The sequence below is a fragment of the Mustela nivalis genome (genome assembly GCF_964662115.1).
Source record: "Mustela nivalis genome assembly, chromosome: 10".
In the NCBI taxonomy this organism is placed as follows: domain Eukaryota; kingdom Metazoa; phylum Chordata; class Mammalia; order Carnivora; family Mustelidae; genus Mustela; species Mustela nivalis.
In genome coordinates, this window is record NC_139029.1 from 100,769,029 (window position 1) to 100,791,846 (window position 22,818).

General features: G+C 48.9%; 1 protein-coding gene across 2 annotated transcripts in view; it reads left to right on the forward strand.

Annotated features, from left to right (window-relative positions):
* TSPAN2 (tetraspanin 2) overlaps nt 1-22,818 on the forward strand; it is a 60,556-nt gene that overhangs the window by 13,596 nt on the left and 24,142 nt on the right. For both annotated transcript variants that reach the window (XM_082684996.1, XM_082684997.1), the window contains exons 2-5: nt 7,405-7,507; nt 18,294-18,391; nt 20,936-21,010; nt 22,261-22,359. In XM_082684996.1, the coding sequence (XP_082541122.1) occupies nt 7,405-7,507; nt 18,294-18,391; nt 20,936-21,010; nt 22,261-22,359 (375 nt within the window). The remainder of the gene's footprint in view (nt 1-7,404; nt 7,508-18,293; nt 18,392-20,935; nt 21,011-22,260; nt 22,360-22,818) is intronic.

The following is a 22,818-nucleotide window of genomic DNA, read 5'->3' on the forward strand; positions in this document are numbered from 1 at the left end:
GCTGCACATCCATGATTTCTCCGGGATTTCATCCAAGCTAACTTTTTAACAAACCAAAGCTCTTAGGCTTGTTCCAGACTAACTTGAGTTCTACCTGAAATGTTTTTTTCCTGCCGTTGTCTCCTGGTAACACCTTAAACTGGGTGTAGATCATTTCCATCGATTGACATGGAAGAATCCTATTTATCTCAAGAGTGGTTCTCAAACTACCTTGAACAATATTAGACAGTAAAACAAAGTTGTTAAATACCCAGTCTTTGCTCATAGGAAGCTCAATATAGATGAGACCTCACAGTAGGCATTGTAGACCTTGGAGCTGAGTGTTTACTCAGAGGGCAACCCTGAGATAAGTGCCGGCTGGTGTTGCCAGGAGAAAGTAGGGGGATGTCATCAAGGCCATTACCATCCTGGAAATCATCTGCTAAGTGAGGCAAGGCAGACCTTGGATTTTACTCACTTCGGTGACTGAGTGGATTGGATCTTAGTTCTGTGCGTATTTGATCTTCACTTCACCAGGCCATCTGCTCACTGCAGTCAGAAGCCAGCAGTCTGATACTTGTGTGGGTGTCCAAGACAACTATCCCATCATCCTCTTTCTCCTAATTCTTGCTGATATTTCCTTTCTCCTCCTTTGCCCCGTATTTCTTTAGAGAAAAAGCCTTGTGTAGAACCACTGAATAAACTCAACACACTTCCCGCCACCTGTCTTGGATCTGCTCTGTCACGACAGCAAGCTTTCCCCCAGCCCAGGTTAGTTTCCTTCCCCTGATCCTGGAATGCCACCAGCCCTTCCACACTGCCTCCCAGCTGTCTCCCTGTTGATCCACACAAGTCAACTCCCGAATGATCTAAGCAAACAGAAAAAGGTATGTTTGGCCCAAATACATAGCCCCGCATTCCCTCCAGAGATGAATAGCTCACTCCTGATCCAGTCACGGCTGTGACCATGGAATGCTACTGTCAGGGGCAGATAATTCAACACTGATAGGTTTTAAAATATATCCTTACCTGAAAGAAGTCTTTCGGGAATTTCTTAGCATAAGCTGGTTCTCATGGATTCGTTATAAGAAAAACAATAGGGAAAATCAGAAACCTTGGTCTCTAACTGGCGCATTTCCAAGCTAACCGCTGCCTCATCACATGCTGTCACACTGCTTTCCAGCCCCACCTCACTTGCTCCTGAGGTCAAGGGGAAGGCAGCAGGCTTCCTCCGGGGGTGGTTATATATGGATGCCCTAGGACATTAGGGTCTTGTGTTTCTTCTGATGGGTTCCTTGATTCTGAGAAAGTACCGTCTGACTCCTTGCCTTGCTCTCACTGAATAAGAGGATGAAAATCTTGGGAGCTGGCTTTCCTCTTGGAGAAAATTAGTGTCATCTTCCAGAGCAAATGTACATCTGAATTTTGCTGCTAAAAGGATGGAACTCCATTACCCTTACGGTATCGTGATGCGGTTTGCAATCAGATCAAGATCGCAAATGCTCATTACCTGATTGCGTCTAGGATGGGAATTGCCACCAAGAGCAAGTATTAGCTTAAAAGCTTTTAATGAAAACTTTAGGGTTACAGTGTCATTTCCAGCTCTGTGGGACTCCATTGCAAAGAAGAGAATTGCAGATGAGGTGGGTTGTATAGACACCTGGTGTTCTCCCTGGGGAAGCAAGAATACCAAATTCACCTTGTTCATTCTTGCGTTTAAGGGCATTGTGTGCGTGCTGCTCTAATTGCTTTAGGCTTTCATAAGCCCCTGCCTCTAAAGGGCACGTGCGGCTCTACCCTTGGCATCCGTGCATGAAGCACAGTGCACATCCCCACGGGCTTAAGAAAACACAGAGCTGATACTACATGGGCTAGTTTTGTTCTGTTTTTCTGTGGGAAAGTATTTTGCTGAGTCAATTCAACAGTGTATTCACACCGTGCCTTCCGAGGTGTCTGTTCAGTGTTTCCCAGGTGCAGATGTTTTTTGAAAATAGTACTTGGCAAAGGATTCCCTTGGCGGCGGGGTTGGGGGGGGGCAGTCACTCCTTTCAGCCTGTCTTAGTCAAGTCAGGTTGCCATTAAAAAGCAAAACAAAACAAAAAAACAGAGTGCCTTACACAACAGGATTGGATTTCTCACAGTCCTGGAGGCTGGAAAGTCAAGATCAAGGTATCAGCCGATCAAGGTATTGGTAAAAGCTTTCTTCCTGGTGTTCAGAGGGCTGCCTTCTCACTGTGTCCTCACAAGGCAGACAGAGAGACAGAGAGAGAGAGGGAGGGTTCTGGGATCTCTTGCAAGAAAATCTCATCATGGGGCTGTACCCTCAGGACCTTGTCTAAACCTAATCACCTCTTTCTAAGGGCCCCACCTCCAAATACCATCACACTGGGGGCAGAGTTTCAGGAGATGAATGGGGTGAGGGGGGGGTGGATGACACACATTTTGTCCATAGCACAGCTTAAACGGTACCTGGGTGAAGGGCTTCCACTCTTTCCTTGAACAGATGTCCGTTGGGAGCCTGCTCTGCACACAGGGGGCTAAGAGCAGTGTACACCCTGTCCCTGTCCCCATGCAGCTCAGGCCTTCATTTTTTTAAATTCCAGAAATATTTAAATAGAAATGGCTATATGAAATATGAAGGCAGGTACATACCCAGGCCAGGGTAGTGACTTTGGGCTGGTTGAGTTAGAGGGACAGGTAGGGGAAGAGAGCTTTCCCAGCTAACGAAATAGGAGGAGCAGAAACCCCCAAGTGGGAGAAGGAACTGAAACACACAGGCTAGAGAATCAGAGGACAGCAGTCTTTATCTAGGTGAAAAAACACACGTGTGTGTGAAGGCAAAGCTTTTTACCCAGAAAGAGGGCTTTCTGGTGGGCCTAATCATCAGATAAGAGAGTGGCATGACTAGGGGTTATGATCAGGGTTGGCTGGCCTTCTCTGGGTGGGGGTGGGGGCTGGGGGGAGCTACGCAGCCTGGGGGACCCAGGACTGGCAAGTGATCCTGGCATCCTTTCATCTCAGCCCTGACCGATTTCCATCATAGCACCTTCCAAAGAACCATGTTCATGGTTCATGAAATCTTTTTTTTTTAAGTGAAAAAAAGAAATGTGTCCTCAAGATAGAACATTTCAGCAGCAATCCCAGGAAAGTAGAAGTAAATACAGTAAAATGAAACTGAAATCCTTTAACCAGTTCTACTTCGTGCTAAATGACCTGTTTCTGACAGATAGCCATTACTTAAAGGAAACTTCTGGCCCATCGACTTTGCTTTAGATGCTTTCCAAGCAGGTCCGTAGTCCTCTCTTCTGCCACTTCAGTTTTAGAACACTAAACTGTCTTCTCTAAAAACATACGCTCATAATTTGCAACCTTGTGTCCTGCAGACGCTCTAGAATATGCTTAGAAGCTGAAATCACTTGCTCCTGAAGATGCATAATATAGTTGTATCTGGTGACACCCCCCCCACACACTTAATGACATGGATTGATATATCACTGTTCCTTTCACTGCTGCCTTTTTCTTTTCTCTATTTTATTTCTTCTTAAATAATGGGCACACTTTTGCCCTCAGAATCCTGTTTCATCACATTCTGAGTTCCTAACACACTGTTGAGACTCAGAAAAGAAATGAGGCTATCCATCATCTTCTCATGGGCTGGTTCTGTGATTGAATTCTCACCTGCAAGGTTAGTGTCCCTCCTGGACCATCCTGTGAGAATCAGATTCTCCATGAGCCCCTGAAAGCTTCCTGAGAAGGAGGTGAATCTTCCTTTCCTATGAATCCTTGGCTCCTCGCTCACGATAGATGCTCGGTAAATGTTTACTAAGTGATAAGCATCAAAAAAAAAAAAAAAAAAAACCCTCATGGTGTTGTACAAAAAAGTCCATTCCTGGAAAAACAACATTTCTAGTGATGATTATTCCAGAGGCATGGGGATTGGTGCTAGTCCTGGAAGCAGGGCAGCCCTCAGTAGAGTGGATCCTTCCGGTACTCAGTGCTCACCGCATCCACTTCCCGTTGTCCCTGCTTTGTCCCACTTTCGCCTTCCGCCATCAGAACTTTATCTCTGGCTCCTCGCTGTCTGGCATCCAAGAGCACCTTTGCTCCTGATTGTTCCTGCCAGGATGAATAACTCCCTCCTCCCCTCCCTCAAGGCCCTCCATGGGCTTTCCAAGATGGTAGCAGGCTAAGAAGAAGCTGTGGGCCATGCATGGTCTGCCGCAACTTGCCTTTTCCAATCCCAGATTCCTCTCTCTGCCCAATACAGGCTGCAGGTAAGGAAGCGAAGCCTTACCCATGCCTGGTGTTTTCTCCTCCCTCCAGCCCTCTCCTGCTCAACGACTTCAAATTCATGCTTGAAGGTGTATTCAAAGCAGAATGTCTTCTGCTGAATACCACTTGTCGCGCTTTGCTCTGCTTCCTGGGCAGTGTGATGTTCTTCTTCCCCTGAGCACCGAGCTTCCTGCCTTCTATTGCGTGTACCCATTTGCAGGATCAGCTCCTGTGTGGGACTGTGAGTCCTGTCTTTCGTCATTGATTCCATGAAGCCTAGCACACCCCCAACCCGGTTGCAGTTGATTCCTTGAAGGACAGGGAGGAAGGGGAAGGAGATGAGAGCAGGCGGCAAGAGAAGGAAAGGGCAGCCTCTCATTCCTTACTTGTTCTAATGTTGCCTGAGGGGCCATGTCGTGGCTGAGACTAAGAAGAGAAGAAAGAACCGGAACAGAGGGGGTTGGGTCTAGAAGGGGTTAACATTTTTCTTGGGCCTGAAGGCTTCCCCCAGGTCATTTTGTGAAAGGTCTCTTCTGGGCTTGGGACCCACAGAGCAATGGGACTTCGTATTGCTAACCTTGCTCACTTTGCTCCTGACTGGTCTGGAACCAGGGTGAATTTTTCCAATTCAATTCCATTTCTAGGGTGAGGCTGACCCACCAAAGCCCAGTGACCAGAGTATTACAGGAGCCGTACAGGAGTGGGGAGTTTGGAAGGACCAAAGGGCTACGTGGTCTCTGTTGATGTCACTTTCCAAAGCAGCGATGGTTGTTGTCACAAGCAACCTCAGGCCTGACGGGTCCTCCCCCACGGTTCCTGACACAGCCGGGGGCTGTGTGCTGGGAGGATTCCCTCCACACAGTGATGACATTCAGTTAAGCCGCAGTTTCCTTGACCAGGGAGGAAACCCGTGTGGTTTGGGGTTGGGGGTGTGGACGAGCCAGCGCAGATTTTTTTCCCTCATTGCCCCGTGGCTTGAAATTGCAACCTCTGTTTTAATTTTCCATTATGCATCAAATACATCTGTGCCAGAAGTGGACAAATGCATTCCGTCTGGGAGGATGATCCCAGACAGCAATAAATTAGAGTCTGTGTACAGACATGCCAAAAATGTGGCCGCGTGGTAGGGTGTCCCTGGGACCAGTCACCTCCTCCACAGTCTGCTTGGTGGCTGCAGGCCTTGGCCTGATGCCTCTGTCAATAGGTTCTGCTTTGTATTTGGAAACTGTCTTTCCATCAAGTCACCACAGAGGCAAGATGGGGAGGGTTGCCTGTGCGGCTTTGCTGGGCACATCTGTCCCAGGCAGTCTCGAGGAGCGTCTAGGACAGTGACTTCCTCAGGGCATCGCTCTCTTCCCTGCACCAGAACAGCAATGACCTCAAAGCTGATGTTCTCCCAAAACTAGAGCACGGCCCAAGAAAATCCCCCCCACTTTTTCTGGATTGAGCAGATAAACTGCCATATAATGCATGGAGAAAACAACATTTTTAAATGTACGAGAGTAATTCCATGCTTCATGTGGACAGTTTAAAAGTGAAAAGGTAATTCCTACCTTCAAAGATAAATACTGTGAATGGTTTAGCATGAATTCTGTCAATATTTTTCCATGCCATGCTACCCGTTTAAAAATGCAAAAGTCTTTGAAAGCTGGTTGAGTCCAGCTCCTTTAGCTGTCCCTCACATTATCCAATTAGTGCTTTCCTCTGAGTCCTGGAAAATTTTACTTATTCCGCATGAGAGAGTTCAGCTGGTAGAGCTCTAGCCCCTCAGACTCGTCAGTGAAGTAACACTGCTTTTCTGAAGAAGCTGGCCTGGCGGGGAGCAAAGGGAACGGCTAAGGCCTTCTCTAAGTCCAGCCAGAGAGCCCCGAAGGGCAGCACTAGCCTGGCTTGCAGCCCTGCCATTAGAGGGCCCCTGTGCACCGAGGGCTCTGGTCTGCCCCTGACTCTGATACCATTTTTCCTTATTAAACCTCTACTCGTCTGACTGCATCCTGTCTTGTTGCCAGCATCTGTGTCCGCTCTTCCCTGCTGGGACAGAGACAGCGACAGCCTCTAATCTGTTCATCTGGTGACAGGCCAGGGGCCCCCACATGAACTAGACGGGTTGGCAGAACGAGGATGCCGTCTTTACATCTGCTTCCTTCCCTGTGTAACCTGAGTCCAGAAGGTGCCCCGCGAATGTCTGTGGATGGACTGGCCTGATGCAGCCCAGGATGGGAGCTTGTGGCGGGAGCCTGCAGGCCGGCAGTCGCCCCAGTTCTACAATAGGAGAAAAGACCCCGCGTTGACACAGAGCCTCACAGAAGCCCTCAGAGGAAGCAGGCAATGACTCCACGGGCTGCCAGCCTGCCCAGCCGGGCCTGCGCCAGCCACACGGCCTCACCGTGAGCTGCACAGCACACAGACCATGCTTTTTCAGAAAATTATTTTTCCTTTCTCACTTTCCATGGAAACTCAAAATAGCAACCAAAAGGGAAAAAAAAAAAAAAAAACCAAACCAAAACAAAACAAAACAAAAACCGGCTGAGCTTCCTCTCTGCCAACAAAACCATCCCCAGGCAGTGGAGTGACCGTGGAGGCCCCGGGAGCAAGGGTTCTAGATGTCTCCGAACAGCTTTCTAACCGGCACTGCACACTCATAAGGTGTGGGTGGGTTCTGAAGGCTATGTGTTTCCCCCCAATTTAAAAGAATGGGTTTCCCCCAGGTCTGAGAGTTCATCTTGCTGTGGGCGACCCAGAGGCTGAAACACAGTCCCCTCTCTCCATGATATTGCTGAGGAGGTCCAGGGTGCCCAGCAAAGGACAACATGTCAGGGGGCACATGCCTTCCGGGAACCATTAATGGAATATTCTTCTTGAGATGCCTCCCCAGGCTGTGCTCTCTATGCCCAGCAACCACAGGGCAACCCAGAAGAATAGGGACAACTCAGCTTGGAATCAGGAAACCCCAGTTCTGATGTCCATCCGTTCGGGGACCTGGGGGGCTCTGAGCACATCATTTCTCCTCCCCCAGGAAATGTGAAGGGTGGACAAGCTGATGTCTAAAGGGACAGCCTCTTCAGCCTCAACGCTCTGTGCCCCCAGCCCACTCCTGGACTGTGTGCACCCGTCCCCTTCCCTTGCTGAAAACCAGTATTGTTTCCCTTTCAGCTGGCAGGGTCGGCTGTCATTGGTTTCGGACTATGGTTTCGGTTCGGAGGTACCATGAAGGACTTCTCATCGGAGGACAAATCCCCAGAGTATTTCTACATGGGTGAGTGACTTCAGCTTCCCTGAGTGTTAGCTGGAGCTGCCCCAGGGGCTTAGAGCAGAACCCACCCCTGGACTTCTGGGGGAGGGGAAGTGAAGAGGCAAAACTGAGCCCTGCAGCCTCTACCTGGCTGGGGGCTGGAGGGTCTGTGTGGTCATGGTGGGCGAGGGCACTGCACGCCTAGCCTGCCGCTCCCCACATGGTTCATCGAAATCAAGAAAGACCAGTGTCAGAGGACAGACCCGCCGTGCTCTTTCAGCTGCCACCCATTTCCAAAGAATTAGAAGACTCCCTTTTGCCCACTGAGCGAAATCAGCTATGCATCAATCCATCTGAGCTGATGGGGTCCCTGCCAAGTGAGGGGTTTATTTGTGATCTTGTATTTTAAGTTGTCGATGAGGGAGACAATTCCAAGTGCAGAGACATCTCGAGGTTCGGAGGTACTCAGTCGCTCCCTAACTAGGCACTGCAGAGGGCAGGGCTCCCCTGGGAACGAGCTGCCTGCAGCACCGGCTGTGAGGAAGGGATGAGTTGGGGGGAGGGGTGGCCTGCAATTCTGAGACAACGTGGTAAGTAGGGCCTCAGCGTTCTCCTGCATTTAGTCCCTCTGATCTACTTCTCGTCCTCTTCTGTGGGCTGTCCTCACTCTCCAGCCAAGTACACCCGGACTCTAGATTTCAACAAGCCCGAGACTGTTGTCACCACAGGTCACAGTCTGATGTGTCTGGCCATCCCACAGTCTGCGCCAGCTACAGGGTACATAGAGTACAGGGAAAGAAGGATCCTGGGCAGGTTATCTGCTCCCGGTGCCTAGAAGAGCACTGTGTGCTTCCCAGGAGGGACAGAGCACCCAGGCTCACTCCAGGCCTCATAAAGGGTGAGTCCCGGCTGTGCTGTCTCCCCTTCCCAGCACCCTCCCACAGCCGAGCCTCCTGAGGAGGGCAGCCATAGTGGCAAAGACACTTCTAGAAGGAAGTAACCACAAACCTACTGTAAGATGGGCGGCAGTAAGGACAGTCCACAGTTCCCCAAAGCGTAGATGTAGTCTTTTGTAAAACACATAGTTAGTTCATGTAAGTTTCCTAAGAAGAAATGCTGCCAATTCAACCATGACACACCATAAAATATGCATCCCAATTTTAGGGACTGTCAAATGTGAATATGTCAAATGTATATTGGAAATCAGTGAAACACAGTGGAAGAAATGCGGTGATGGGGACTCTCCAGAGTTCAGAGTTCCACAAAGTTATCGAGGACCCAGGTTTTTTTCCCATCATTCCACTGGCCGTCCTCGAGATGACCTCAATTACGTCCCGTCAGGTTTAAAAGATAGCTGTGGTGGCTCCAAGTGTCATATCCTCATGCTGCCGAGTCCAAAAGAGAGAGGAAAAAAAGCCAGTTTCACCTCACACAGCCCTCTTCAGGAATGAATCCAACCTTTGTCAGCAGACCCCCGGGAGCCCTCTTCTTACAGCCCGCTGGCCACAGCCGCCTGTGTGCTCATGCCTGACCTAGTCACGGCCGCCAGGAGAGCTGCTTTGACTGGCTCCTGTGGACTAAAGGAGAGTCACTCTGGGCTTGGGAAGGGGCCCCGGTGCCCCAGAGGGCCCTTGATACTTGGACCAAGTCAGAGTTCTGTCCCAAGGAAGCAGCAGAGGAGTCTGTCATTATACTTAACACTGAAATGCTCTTTTCCACCCATGTGGTTTCCAGGTAGCACACACTTCTCCATCCAAAACTAACACACACATTTAACACATTTCTCCTTGAGGAACTCTGGGCCCTGGAAACTTCCTCAGAAGCGTTCTCCATCCCACAGTGAGCCCCAGTGCCCCAGGTCAGAGCTCAGCCTGTCCTTGTTCCCCGCCACCTTGAGGGGGACATGCAGGGACAGTTGGGGAAGGGTACCAGAAGGAACACCTCTCCCCTCGTGTTGATCATGGTCCTGGGGCGGCTTTTTTTATAGCTGTTCCCTGTGATTTCTAACTCTGTTCGGCATTGTCACACCTCAGTGCCCACAGGATTACCGACAGCAAAGATCTGATCCCGTCGTAATGGGATTCTTGCCTCTCCAGGCATATGCAATGATAAACAGCAGACAATAATCACAACCATGTTAAGTGCTCATGAGTGGTACAAACAGAATCACTGAATTAAGAAGTGAGAAGGGACGCCTGGCTGGCTCCGTCGGTAGAGCGTGCAACTCTCGATCTCAGGGTGGTAAGCTTAAGCCCACATTGGGTGCAGAGCCCATTTAAAAAAAAAAAAAAAAAGATTCTGTGGGAACAGTGGTGATATGCACCCGTGAATTTAGCAGTCATATTTTTAAAAAGCATCAAAGATTTAGGAAGAAGCTTCTAGCAACCACCTGGCTGGCTCAGTCAGTACAACATACTATTTTTTTTTTTTAATTTTATTTATTTATTTGACAGAAATCACAAGTAGATGGAGAGGCAGGCAGAGAGAGAGAGAGAGAGAGGGAAGCAGGCTCCCTGCCGAACAGAGAGCCCGATGCGGGACTCGATCCCAGGACCCTGAGATCATGACCTGAGCCGAAGGCAGCGGCTTAACCCACTGAGCCACCCAGGCGCCCCTACAACATACTATTCTTGATCTCAGGTCATGAGTTTGAGCTCTACATTGGGTCTAGAGCTTACATTAAAAAAAAAAAAAAAAAAAAAGTGAGAGAGAACGCTGGGGATCAGCAAGACAACCGTCAGGGTGGATGGGTGCTTGAATGGGGCCTCAGAAGACAGTGGGCTTTCAGACGGACTGAGCTAGGGAGAGCCTTGTTCATGACTCTGAGTTAGCGCTGGCCAGTAGAAGGCAGGCAGTGGCCCGTCATTTCTTTAGCCTGAGGAAGAGACAGCTCATCGTTCAGGATACTCTTTTAGGGACTTCCTTCTGACCTAGCTCCTCCAACCACTTACAGCTAATCCTCAGGGTGAACATTATTTTCTCTCCCTACTCTGAATTCACTAGTTACTTATGTCCCAATGCGATGTCAGTCCCCATAAAATGGTGGGAATCTTTTGCTCCTGCAGTTCAGGCATGGAGGGGTTCAGGGTATCAGCCTTCAGTCTGTCTTCTCCTCACGTGCTGCAGGCTCTGCACTGGAACCCAATTTATCTCCAGTTCCCCAGGTAGGACTCTCAAGACTTGCCCTCAGAAGCGGCAGTTGTGCCCTCAGGTGGATGGGGAGGGAAGGGTCCGTCCTTCATTAGAACCAAAACGAAGACAGCATCCCCGCCCCCACCCTTCCCTTAGAGGCAGACATTCTCCTTCAAGTGGTTTGGCAAAAACTAACCACCTAAAACCGAGTCACCTAGCCTCTCACGACCCCCAAGAGTGAGGTTGAAAGATATAAATCTCTATAATGTAATTCCTCAGCCTGAACAGGGAATTTGGGGCAGCAGTAAAGAAACACCATTTCTAAAAAACTATGAAGAGCTGGGTTCCCTGAAGAACAGGTAAGAAAGGCTGTCTCCCTTTCAATGAGGGTAAACACCTGACTATCTAAAAATCTCTTCATGGTGTTTTTAATCTGGGGAATTCATCAAGTATTTGGGTTTATGCAGACATCGTTATGCATTGAAACAGGGGTCCTTCTAGTCTTTCCCTCTTTTTTTATAGGCTCCTCCATTTAGGAAAACATATAATCTATTCATGGCTACATCAGCCAGCATCTATAGTCCTGGGCTCTGGAATCACACAAAAGAGGATGAGAACGCTGTTCTGGCTCCCATGTATCTCTGCCATCTATGTGAAAAGACTCACAGAGTTAACAGTTTAAATTCTAATGGAAACGAGCGTGTAACTAAATGCCAGCTAAGTGGTATTTGCTGTGGGTGCATCAGGGGTTATTCTAAACCAGTGAGGCAAGAATCTGATTTCGGTTTTAAAGACCAGCTGTCATCAATGAGTGGAAGACAAACAAGGACAGCGGAGGATGTGGGGCAAAGACCGTGCCAGGCGTGTCCACGGGACAGTGACCAGCAAGCCCAGGCTGGGCAGAGGACTCTGGCTGGAGTGGAACAGATTGGGGCAAGGTGGGAGGTAGGATTAGAAGAGCAAGGGAAGGAGAGGACAAACACACAGGGCCCTGAAGGTCAACGCTTATTCATTTGGTAAAGCAACAGAGGGATGATTCAGGGTTTGTGGGGAGAGATTATTCTAGCAGCAGTGGAATGAGAGGGGAGATAGGAAAGAACATGCTAGGTGACTCAGACAGAAGGGCATCACCGTGGTGCTTGTCAACAGTAGGGACTGTGAAGAAAGACGAGAAACGTTATTAAACAGTATTATTAAACAGTATTAAAGTCAGGGACAGAAGGAATCAAAACGATCAAAGATATCAGCAAGAGAAGAGTCAAGCCCTAGCAGGAATCATTCATGAGCCTCAGTGGGAACCTGATTTGCGGAAGGAAGGGCTCCCGCTCAGAGGGGCTATGGTGTGTAGAGCGGAGGTGCAGCGTGGGGAGCAGCCTCTGTCTGCCTTGTCCCACACCGTGCTGACCAGCAGTTTCACACGTGTCGATTTGGGTCCAAGGTAAGAAAACCTTTTTCATGCTTTTGTAAGCCCAAGAAGCTAGGCAGACTCCCACAGGTAAGAGTGAACTTTCCCCTACGTTGGTATTTAACCACTAACGTGGCAAAAATCAGAATGGAGTGTTGTCAATTCAGGAGATTCCTGGGTTCAGTAGGAGGGGACCCGTTCCATGCGGACATTCGTATTCGCTAGTCTAAACCGAAGCAATATGAGCGGCCTGTGATGCAAGAAATGTCATATCTTTCTGGACATATCTGTCAGAACTTTTTTAGTTGCAAGTCACAAAAAGTTGACGCAGGCTGTCTTGAGCACAACAGAAATTTCTTGACTCGCCAAACCGAAAAGTCCAAGATTCGTGCAAGTGATGGGGTCGGAGTCCCACCTGTACCCATGTCTCCCCTCTGCTTCCCTTTGGCTCCGTTCTCGGGCAGTTTCCCTCAAGACGTGACAACATGGCCGCTCCCAGCCCCAGGTGCCAGCTCCCTCGTAACCCTGGCAACGGAGGGACCTCCTGCTTTCATGCCAGCAGCTCTGACTAAAATCCCGAGCGTCAGTCTTGCTAGCTGTCTCGGGTCCAGGCCTGTTCCCACACCGGTCATTGGGATGGGCTTGCTGGCCAACATCTGGGCTTCACGTTTGCCTTAAAGGTCAGAGTCCACAGGGACTGCACAGAGGAGGTTGGTTTCTGTCACAGAGATGACGAGGAAGTGAATGCTGGCTGAGGAAAACAGCAGTCCATACGGCAGGGCCTGAGTCCTTCTGGTGTGTTCTTGGTGGCCTGGGGCATGGATGTGGGTTCACCCACCCTTAGCTCTTCTTCCTCAGCCACACCTCCCCCCCCCCCCCCCGCCGGGTCTGCCCTTGAGTGGCTGGCACAGTCAGCGCTCAAAGTTCAGGGAAACGTGTTATCAGGAATCTTAGCACCAGGTAGAATAAGGAAACAGCACGGGGGAGAAGAAACGGGAGGTTGTCAGTCAGCGGTGGTTTTCCAGCTCTTCATGGCGGGGCTCAGCCTACAACCCAGGTCGCCGACGCCTCGGCCTGTGCTTGTACTCTTTACCTGGACGGTGACAACAACAAACAGTCGCGGGAAGTCAGAGACCTCCTCTCCACTTCAGGTGTTTCTTAGACTATAACTGGAGCCATATACATGTTTGCAGGAATCGGTACTTCTTTCCTCAATAAATAATTATCCAAATAGGAAAGATACCTGCTCTCTGGCCATAAAATGAGAAGAAAAATACACCAGGACGCCATTTATGGACTTACAGAGCAAACGCTGTGAAGTAATAGGACTTTAAAAAAGAAGCAGGCACAGGTTTTGGAAAATCTCACTTCATGTCACAGGGTGGCGGTCACTAAGCTGGGTGTTTTCTTTTCAGAATTAGTGCCAGAGCAATCAGCCCACGAAACTCTTATCACCCCTTTGTTAAAGAGTGTTGGTGAACAGGCTGGGGCACTTTCAAGTGGCTTTTAAAGAAAGAGCCTCACAGCCTAGAGGCCCCTCTCTGAGAGCAACGTCAGGAACGCACAGGGCCTAGCTCCCTGTTTCTGGGCAGATGACTTCCAGGCTTTGTAGGAGAACTTTCTCGCTGTCCTTGGGGGTGAGGATGCTTTCCTGTCTGGGATCCTTGCTTCTTCCTTGTGATGGAGAAGGTTCCCTTCCTGTGATGAAGATCCACCCTGACATCACAGCTGGGGACAGGGTGGAGAGATCCGGACGGGGGCCCTGAGCCCTGCCCCCTACCGCCCCTTCTCAAGGTCCTCTGAGTCCAGGCCAAGGTGCGGAGGTTGGGGCAGGATATCAGTGTCCCTGGAGTGCTAACGTGGAGAACAGAGAGTCTGAAAGAGAGGAACCGCTGGGATAACTTGGGGTTTCCTGCCCTCTTTCCACTGTGGTCTCTCTCCACAAACCCCAGGGGGACGCTCCCCTGCCGGCTGGCTTGCAAACTCCACTAACCTGCCCCTCTCCACGGCGGCCTCCTAGAGGGACAAGACAGCGCAGGGGCCCTTTCCAGGAGTGCCGAGCAGGGCACTGGCCTCCCAGGCCTCAGAAGCCTGGATGGGGCACTCGTGCTGGGGCACATGAAGTCGTGTTTGTGAGCCAAGGACATTGGCAGGTTTTTTCCACAGAGGGGCTGCCCACACAGACAGCAGCCCTTTGGCTCTCCAGGGTCCCAGGCTGACGCGTAGCTGTCTCCCCCTGTTGAATTCAGAGTCAGGGAGCCTGGTCTCGATTGTGTGTAACATTATGTGTAAAGGAAAGGGTTCCAGGGCTGAACGCTGAGGAGCTGGCTTGCTTTTTTCAAAACTCCAGCTCACTCCGATCATATTTTGTTACCTCTTGGTTTTCAGCTTTCCCAGAGAGTCATGGTGTCTTCAGAAGAGAGGTGCTGTAGCTTACCGGGTTGCGACAGTTTCTCCAAAGCGTTTTTACAAGTGAGATTATTATTTCCATATCACAGATAACAATACCCGAAGGTCAGCTGACAGTCCTGGATTTCTAGCTCCCAGCCCTGTATTTTCAGAGGAAGACCCAGACATCATCCCTTAGAGACTCTGCAGGCCCTCACCCTCCTGACATTTATAAATTGCAAAGCGAACAGCTTGTAGCTGAGAGTCCCCCTTGTCCTGCGTTCCCACTGGAATTGCACCAGCGGGGTCAGACTGTGCACTTTGCAGCAGACTCCCTAGCTCGGTTCCAGGTTTGCCTCTCATGATCTGGGCAGTTCCTCTGGCAAACGCCTTCCATTCTCCGGGGAATCCCAGATTCCCCAGCTGTGAGATGTGACTACTAATAAACCACAGACCCCATCGCGCCAGGTGAGGCAGGAGAAGAGCACACGTACAAGCAGTACCTGTTGTGTGGGCTTTATTATTTTTATGTAGGGAGGTTACTGTGTTCCTCGGTGGAGGGAGGAGGCATGACTCCACGCGAGGATACGGGGAGGAAAGGCCAAGGAGTGAGTGGTTGGGTTTAGAGGCCATGCAGTCAGAAGGAGAGAAGGGTTGATGGCGTGGGGGCCGGCTCCCGGGCCAGTGCCCGTCGGGCGCACAGTGTGGCTGCTGCACAGAGCAGGCTGAGGTGCCAGGAAGTGGCAGTTGTCACCCCAGGGCTGAATGACCCCATGACTCATCCGTGTTCGGCTCCACACAACCGTACTCCATAACCAACGCTGTTATTCACGTAGAGCTCAAGTCTCTACCTTCCCCATCAGCTAAGCCCCATCCCGCACTCCACATACAGATGTAATTATGTGCAGCCCGGCCAGCTGGGAGGGAGGGAGAGTGGCACCAAGGCAGAGAAAAAATATTCTTGGATGAAAAATGGTCATTAGCCGGGTCTGTAAAACCATCTGCCTCCAGAAAGTCACGGAAATGGATGACCGCGCCACTACCCAGTCCCGGAAAGGGGGAGAGCCATTTAAAAATGAATTACTACAGACGAGGCTTTTTGGTTGCTGGGGAGAGCCTCAGGGACCGGAGCTGCTGGGTCAGTCCCACCGTGTGTTTGCTCTGAGCTCTAGGATTCCAAGAGCCTAAGAAGGGCCTGTTATATAAATAAGCAGATTTTCTTGGTGCGTGGAGGTAGGGGGTGTCATTATTTTAGAAGGACAAGGATTATTGCCAGAAGGGCTGAGTGAGTTTGTCTACGGTGGGGTACAATGTTGTCCTCCTCAGCCCCCGTGCCTGTGTCCACCGCACCCCAGCCTCCCCAGGAGCAGCCCTCTTTCCTGCATTCTGGACTCCCGGAAGCCCCTTCTCAGGAGTGCGGCCACACACTCTTCTGCCCGACCCTGAGAGAGCCCAGGCCTGTGGCGGCTTCGTGGAGGTCTGATGAAATGTATTCCTAGCGTGTATTTCCCGGCAAAGATGGGCAGTGGCAGACAGCCAGGCTGATCAAGAATCCTGTCTTGTGCCGGGCATATTCTAGATCGGGTGAATAAGGTTAGGTGGTGGACTTCAGATACAGAGAAAGACAAATACGAGAACCTGCAAAAGCACCAAGTGGAAAAGAGCAGGCCGGGTCCGGTCCCGATGAATTCCCCTGCGCTGGAGCCCAAGCTACAGAAGGCTCCAGGGGGGCCCAGACCCTCGACTGTCACTTGGAGCAGAATCTGTAGAGGAAAATCAATAGACTACGGCAGCCCATGTGTGTGACCCTTTGTGAGGGGACAAAATAAGGTGGTGCCACTGCTGCCTGGTCGAACAGGACAGGAGTCGGGTCTATGGGCCCGACCTCTACTAACAATCCAGAAATAGAACCCTTGCCTCATCTAATGGGCTTGTTCGGGAGGCCGGTGAGATGATGGAAAGGAAAGAGCTTAGAAAAAGAAAGTGTTTGAAGCAATAAGGTGTTGAGGCAGTGGAGCCAACATTAGCCTGTTTTTAATACGGTGTCATTTCTCTCATGACCACATCCATTCCACATGAAATTCCTTTTCTGGTGAAGGGGAAAGGGGAGGAAGGGGCCAAGCCAGCAGAGCAGGAGAGAGAGAGAGGAACACCTGCCCCAGGCCGGCAGACGCCTCAGGGCTTCCCCAGCCCTGACAACAGCCTGGGGGGGACCGGAAGAACAGCAGCCTGGCCTGCCACCCCATCTGTGTCAGGGACCCAAGAGATCTGCCCACAAACCACCGGCAGCACCCAGAGGGGCCCCCGGAGACACCCAGCGGGCGCACCCAGGCCTCCTCCGCAGAAGCGGACCACTGGCTCCCCACCCTTTCAGAGAATGGGAGGGGTTTCCAGGTGACTCATAGGACTAAAATGCAAAAAATAAAATAGAGACAATTAGCATTATTCTAAGCAAGTCCAGCACCAGGCCTCACATTGTGTGCTAACTTATCTCTGGATCAGAAAAGGAAATACGAAAGGGCTTGGCTTTATTTCTCTCAGAACAAGAACATTTCTGTCCTTTTCTTTCTCTGTGAGCAATGGTTTCTATGGCTTGCCTTCAGTAATAAGTGAAATTAGCACCCAAATGAAGGTTGCTGTTGGTGCTGGACGGGTGGGGCAGGCTAGGGTAGTGGTGATGGCTTGGCTTTAGAAGCAGATGGGTATTTTTATCCCAGCTCTATGAACTTGGGCAAATTGCTTAACTTTGGGGGCCTAGTTTCTCTAGAAAATGGATATAATGGGGCGCCTGGGTGGCTCAGTGGGTTAAGCCGCTGCCTTCGGCTCAGGTCATGATCTCAGGGTCCTGGGATCGAGTCCCGCATCAGGCTCTCTGCTCGGCGGGGAGCCTGCTTCCCTCTCTCTTTCTGCCTGCCTCTCCATCTACTTGTGATTTCTCTCTGTCAAATAAATAAATAAAATCTTTAAAAAAAAAAAAAAAAGAAAGAAAGAAAATGGATATAATAATGGTGCTTTGCCTCACGAAGATTAAATTAATAAATCTGTGCCAGTTGCCATGCCCAGAAAAAGTAAGCCCTTCATAAATGAAGCTAATATTGTATTAGTAACAGTATTTGGTGTGTTTTACCTTGTCACCTCCTCTCTCAGCTGTTTTCTTAGAACATTGCAAATACCCATGTGCCCAGTGTACATGGTGATGCCCTCTAAAGTGTGTGATTCTCACAAAATTTACGGCTTTATTGCTGTGTCCTCCGGCCCCTCTCCGTAACCAAACCCTCCCTCTTCTGGCCCGCTGTGTCCGTGTTCTCCCATCTGGGCAGCCCATCAGCCCTCCCAGACACTTTGTCCTCCTGGCCATCATAGATGGTGACAGCCATGAATTCCTGAGTGCCACGAGAGCCCAAGGGGCTCCTAGGGAGGTGTGGGTTTGTACCCTGCCTCTGGCACTGATCCTGACCGCTGGACCCCACTGCTTCAATTTCATGCAAATGATAGTAATGACCACTTGACAGGGGTGGTAGAAACCTGAAAGGTAAAGTGCCTGGCATGGTTGGATGGGTGCAGGGAGAGAGCGTGTGGAGGTGGTTAAGAGCATATATGCTTTGGGAATCAGACACACGAGCTTTCCAATCCTTGCCGCTCAAGTGAGGGTGAGGAGATCCCTTCACCTGGATAAGTACCAACTTTCTCTGTTCCCTGGGGGTAACCGAGCCCCTGCCTCTCAGGATCCCTGCGCAGGTTCTGGCAGGTGCTTTCAACAGGTGTCTCTTATCCCATTAGCAGCAGCGGAAGACTCGCTGCAGAGCCCGACCGGGAGCTGACCCCTGGAGCTGCTGGGCAGTTAGCGGGCTGAGGGTCAGCCGCTCCTCTGACTCTTCCCTGCAGGGCTGTACGTGCTGGTTGGAGCAGGGGCCCTGATGATGGCCGTGGGCTTCTTCGGGTGCTGCGGAGCCATGCGGGAGTCACAGTGTGTGCTTGGATCTGTAAGTAGGGCGTGGGGGGAGGGAACTAGTCTGAAGGGGGCCCCCAGGTCTGGCCTCCAGCATCAGCTCCTGGACTTACTGAGATCTTGGCACTCACTCCCTCTTCCCTGAGTCTCCGTTTCTCCATTTCTTCCTCAAAAATAACATTATCTTTGTCCCCGCCTCATATGGAAAGTATGGAAAAAAAAAATGAGGTCCATGGCATGAAGATGTTTGGGGAGGAAAAGTGCCTAATAATTGTAAGGGGTAATTATGATTGCTCCTTCAAAATTATTTCACAGTGAGGGAGGCAGCCAAGGTTCCCATAGGTAAGGAAGTGTTGTGAACTATAAGAAAAGAATTGCTGTTTGAGATCAGTAACCTCGAACATCCCTCTTGTGGTTTCTTTTAATAAGCAGGCTCCGTCTTAAAAGAGAAAGAAAGAAAAAAGAAAAGAAAAGAATGAATTTCAGTTACTGCTCTACATCCAATGCCAGAGTGACCCTAGAGAAACAAGGAGAAGGAAGAGGGGCCGGAAGAGAGAAAGATTTTGTCTTTCTCCATGAGGGATCAGAAACAGCGATTTTAGGGGCAGTCTCTCCTTCTTGTTGCAATCTTTGATTTTTAACTGTGGCTTCTGCTTCTGAGCTCTTGCAGGGTAAAATCTCTAACTCACCTCCTCCGTCCTCCATTCTTCCTGTCTTTCCCATGTTGCTGAGCTCCCTGTCATTTATCACTGAACACAGAGCAGACCCAAGAGAGCAGAGCAGAGATCTGTCCAGGAGGCTGCCCCTCACCCACACTCCCACTCCCCAGAGAAGCGTTACAGTCCGCGGAGTCTGGACTACACCTTCCCCAAGCCTAGACCCCACCAGTCAATTCTTGTGTCCTGGCCTTGTTTTATATCTTTATGGAATCTCTTTCGTTCATCAAGAATTCATTGACTGCCTAGGTGCCAGGCACTGTTCTAAGTGACAGGAATTCTTTTTCCTTCTTTTTTAAAAATTTAATTATTTTTTATTAACATATATTGTATTATTTGCCCCAGGGGTACAGGTCTGTAACTCCTCAGTCCTACACAATTCACAGCACTCATCATAGCACATACCCTCCCCAATGTCCATCACTCAGCCACCCTCTCCCTCCCTCACACCCACAACAACCCTCAGTTTGTTTCCTGAGACCAAGAGTCTCTTATGGTGTGTCTCCCTCCCCGGTCCCATTTTGTTTCATTTTTCCCTCCCTTCCCCTCACGAACCCCAGCCCTGCCTCTCAAACTCCTCATATCAGAGAGATCATATGATAATTGTCTTTCTTGACCACTTTATTTCTCTTAGCATAATACCCTCTAGTTCAATCCACATCGTAGTAAATGGCAAGATTTCGTTTCTTTTGGTGGCTGCATAGTATTCCACTGTGTATATATACCACCTCTTCTTTATCCATTCATCTGTCAAAGGACATCTGGGCTTTTTCCATAGTTTGACTATTCTGGACATTGCTGCTATAAACATTCAGGTGCACGTGCCCCTTCAGATCACTACATTTTTATCTTTAGGGTAAATATCCAGTAGTGCAATTGCTGGGTCGTAGGGTAGCTCTATTTTCAACATTTTGAAATGCTGTTTTCCAGAGTGGTTGCACCAGCTTGCACCAGCTTGCATTCCCACCAACAGTGTAGGAGGGTTCCCCTTTCTCCGCATCCTCGCCAATATCTTTCGTTTCCTGACTTGTTAATTTTAGCCATTCTGCCTGGCATGAGATGGCATCTCACTGTGGTTTTGATTTGTATTTCCCTGATGTAAGTGGTGGGATTTCTTTATCACTACCTGAAATTATCTAACTCACTTTTTTATTGCCTTACTCAATTTATCATACTTCACATTTTCGTTTTTATTGTCATGTTTAGTTAGCCACCATATAGTACATCCTTTAGTTTTGTGATGTAGTGGTCCATGATTCATTAGTGGCATGTAACACCCTGTTCTCAGCACCACACGTGCCCTCCTTAATACCCATCACCGTTACCCCATCTCCCCATCCCCTCAGTTTGGTTCCCAGAGTCCAGAGTCTCTCATGGTTTGTCTCCCTCTCTGATTTCTTCCCCATCTGCCCTCCCTTCCCCTGTGGTCCTCTGCTCTATTGCTTATGTTCCACATATGAGTGAAACAATATGGTATTGTCTTTCTCTGCTTGACTGATTTCACTCAGCATAATCTCCTCCACTTCCGTCCATGTTGATGCAAATGGTGAGTATTCATCCCTTTTTTCTAATAGAAGGTCCATGATAGCAGAGACGTGGGGATCATATCTTATCACCACTGTACACCCAGTGCCAAGGACAGTGCCTGGTGCAGAGTAGATATTTAATGAACAATTGCTGAATGAATTAATGAGCAAATGAATGAATGAAAAAACTTGCAGTAGATGCTTCCTACCAGATCAATTCAAACTAATAATCTCGCCTAATGTCTTTTTTTTTTCCAAGTGGAACTAGCATTAAAGAGGCCAAATAAATTGAAAAGGTATTGAGTTAATGAAGTGAGTATTTTCTTTCCTCTACAGTTCTTCACCTGCCTCCTGGTGATATTTGCTGCTGAAGTAACCACTGGAGTATTTGCTTTTATAGGCAAGGGTGTAGTAAGTAGAAATTACAATTTCTTTTTATGATGGTTAAAGTGTTTTTTTATGGCAAAAGCTATGAGAATATTTCACCCACAATGATACTGAAAAACTAAATAATCCCCACAGATATCCTTTACACAGAACTTTTTAACCTACACGTATTGTGCAGACCTGTGCATATTGTATGTATAAGTATGCATACATTTATTTGCACACGTTTTTCTGAGAAGATGATAGTTCATTAGATCTGTAAAAGAGTCTATGATTTCTTTTAAAGGATCTCTAGTTTAAGATGATCCCATTTGTAACGGGGAGGCAGGCAGATTGCACACATGAGAAAGAGGGATGGAGAGGAACGTGTATTTTTACCCCTTGTTAGATTATCATTTGTCCATAGGGCTTGGCCTGAAAAGAGCCCACATCATCCTCAAAGTCTGAAGTCTGACTTGCTGTGTGCTGGGAAAGCCAATTTATTTAAATTGGTGCTCAAACTGTAGGCATCCAAAATACGTTATCAAGAGAACCCACAGAGGCCAGAGAGGAAGGGACACACTTGGGAAAGAAGGGCCTGAAAAAGAGGAAGAATGGAATCTTAAGTTTACTGTATCTCCCATAAATTCATGTGCTACCAGTATTGTGTGTACAAACTTTGGATTTTTCTAAAAAATGGTAAACATGTAGAATAAGTAAATATCACCTCCTTTAGAATATTTCTAAAATAACCGGTTCTTTCTATAGGTTGGAGGAATTGGATCTTAGGACTTTTTGAGATCACTAGGGACATCAGATCACATGCTGTTATAACCAGAAAAAAAAACATTCTCTAAGTTTCCTATTTGTATGCTGAACCAGTTTTCCTTGGTCATGAACATTTTTCAAACCATGTCATGGACAGACTTGAGTACTTCTAACAAATAGGGTACCAAGAACACGTAAGTCCCCACTCTGGTTGTACGTCAGAATGTCCTGGGGGGCCCAAGAGCCTGGCGGCTGATGGAAGCCAACGTCCATTCAGGTTTGAGAACGTCCGCTCTAAGACATTTGCTAGTCTATGAAAGCTGTTCTTGGTTAGTCTACCCTTCCATCTCCGAAAGTGTCTGAGAAACTCCAGAGCCTGTAATTTTCCCATATATGTAGCATTGTCTTTAAATACAGATAAACATAGGGAAAGGCTGTATGTTCCAAGGGTAAGGAATGGGGGGTTTTCCTTGATGAAAGGAGAATGTTTGAAACTTCCCCCCCTCGCTGTCCCCTTGGTTTTTTAGGCTATACGACATGTTCAGACCATGTACGAGGAGGCTTACAATGATTACCTGAAAGACAGGGAAAGGGGAAATGGGACTCTCATTACCTTCCACTCAACAGTAAGTAACTTTACTTCTTCCTTGAAATCATCTCTTCTAAAGATCATTCATTAGCCAGGCTCTCTCTCTTCACCTGGATCAGAATAAATGTGGTGAAATGAAGCTGGAGCACTGTATTTCAGCCCTCTCAGGAGACACAGTTGACATTTTGTGTAGAACCTAGAAGAGAAAGAGGCCTAGCACAGAGGGTTCGCTAGAGGAAGTCAGGAATGTGCCCCAGGGAGACAAAAGAGCACAAATAAGAACACCCAGAAAGCCGCCCAATTAAATACCAAGGTCTCTCAAAAGGCGGCTTAGTGGTATAACAAACAGCCATGACCTTCATGTCAGAAAAGCTCATTTCTAGCTGCAGGCCCGCCACTTAAGCATGTTCCTTGTCTCCTTAATAATCGCTCAGCTCCCCTTTTGTAAAATGAAAGGGCACAGAGAGAGCCATGCTCCCCTTATCCTGGAACATTC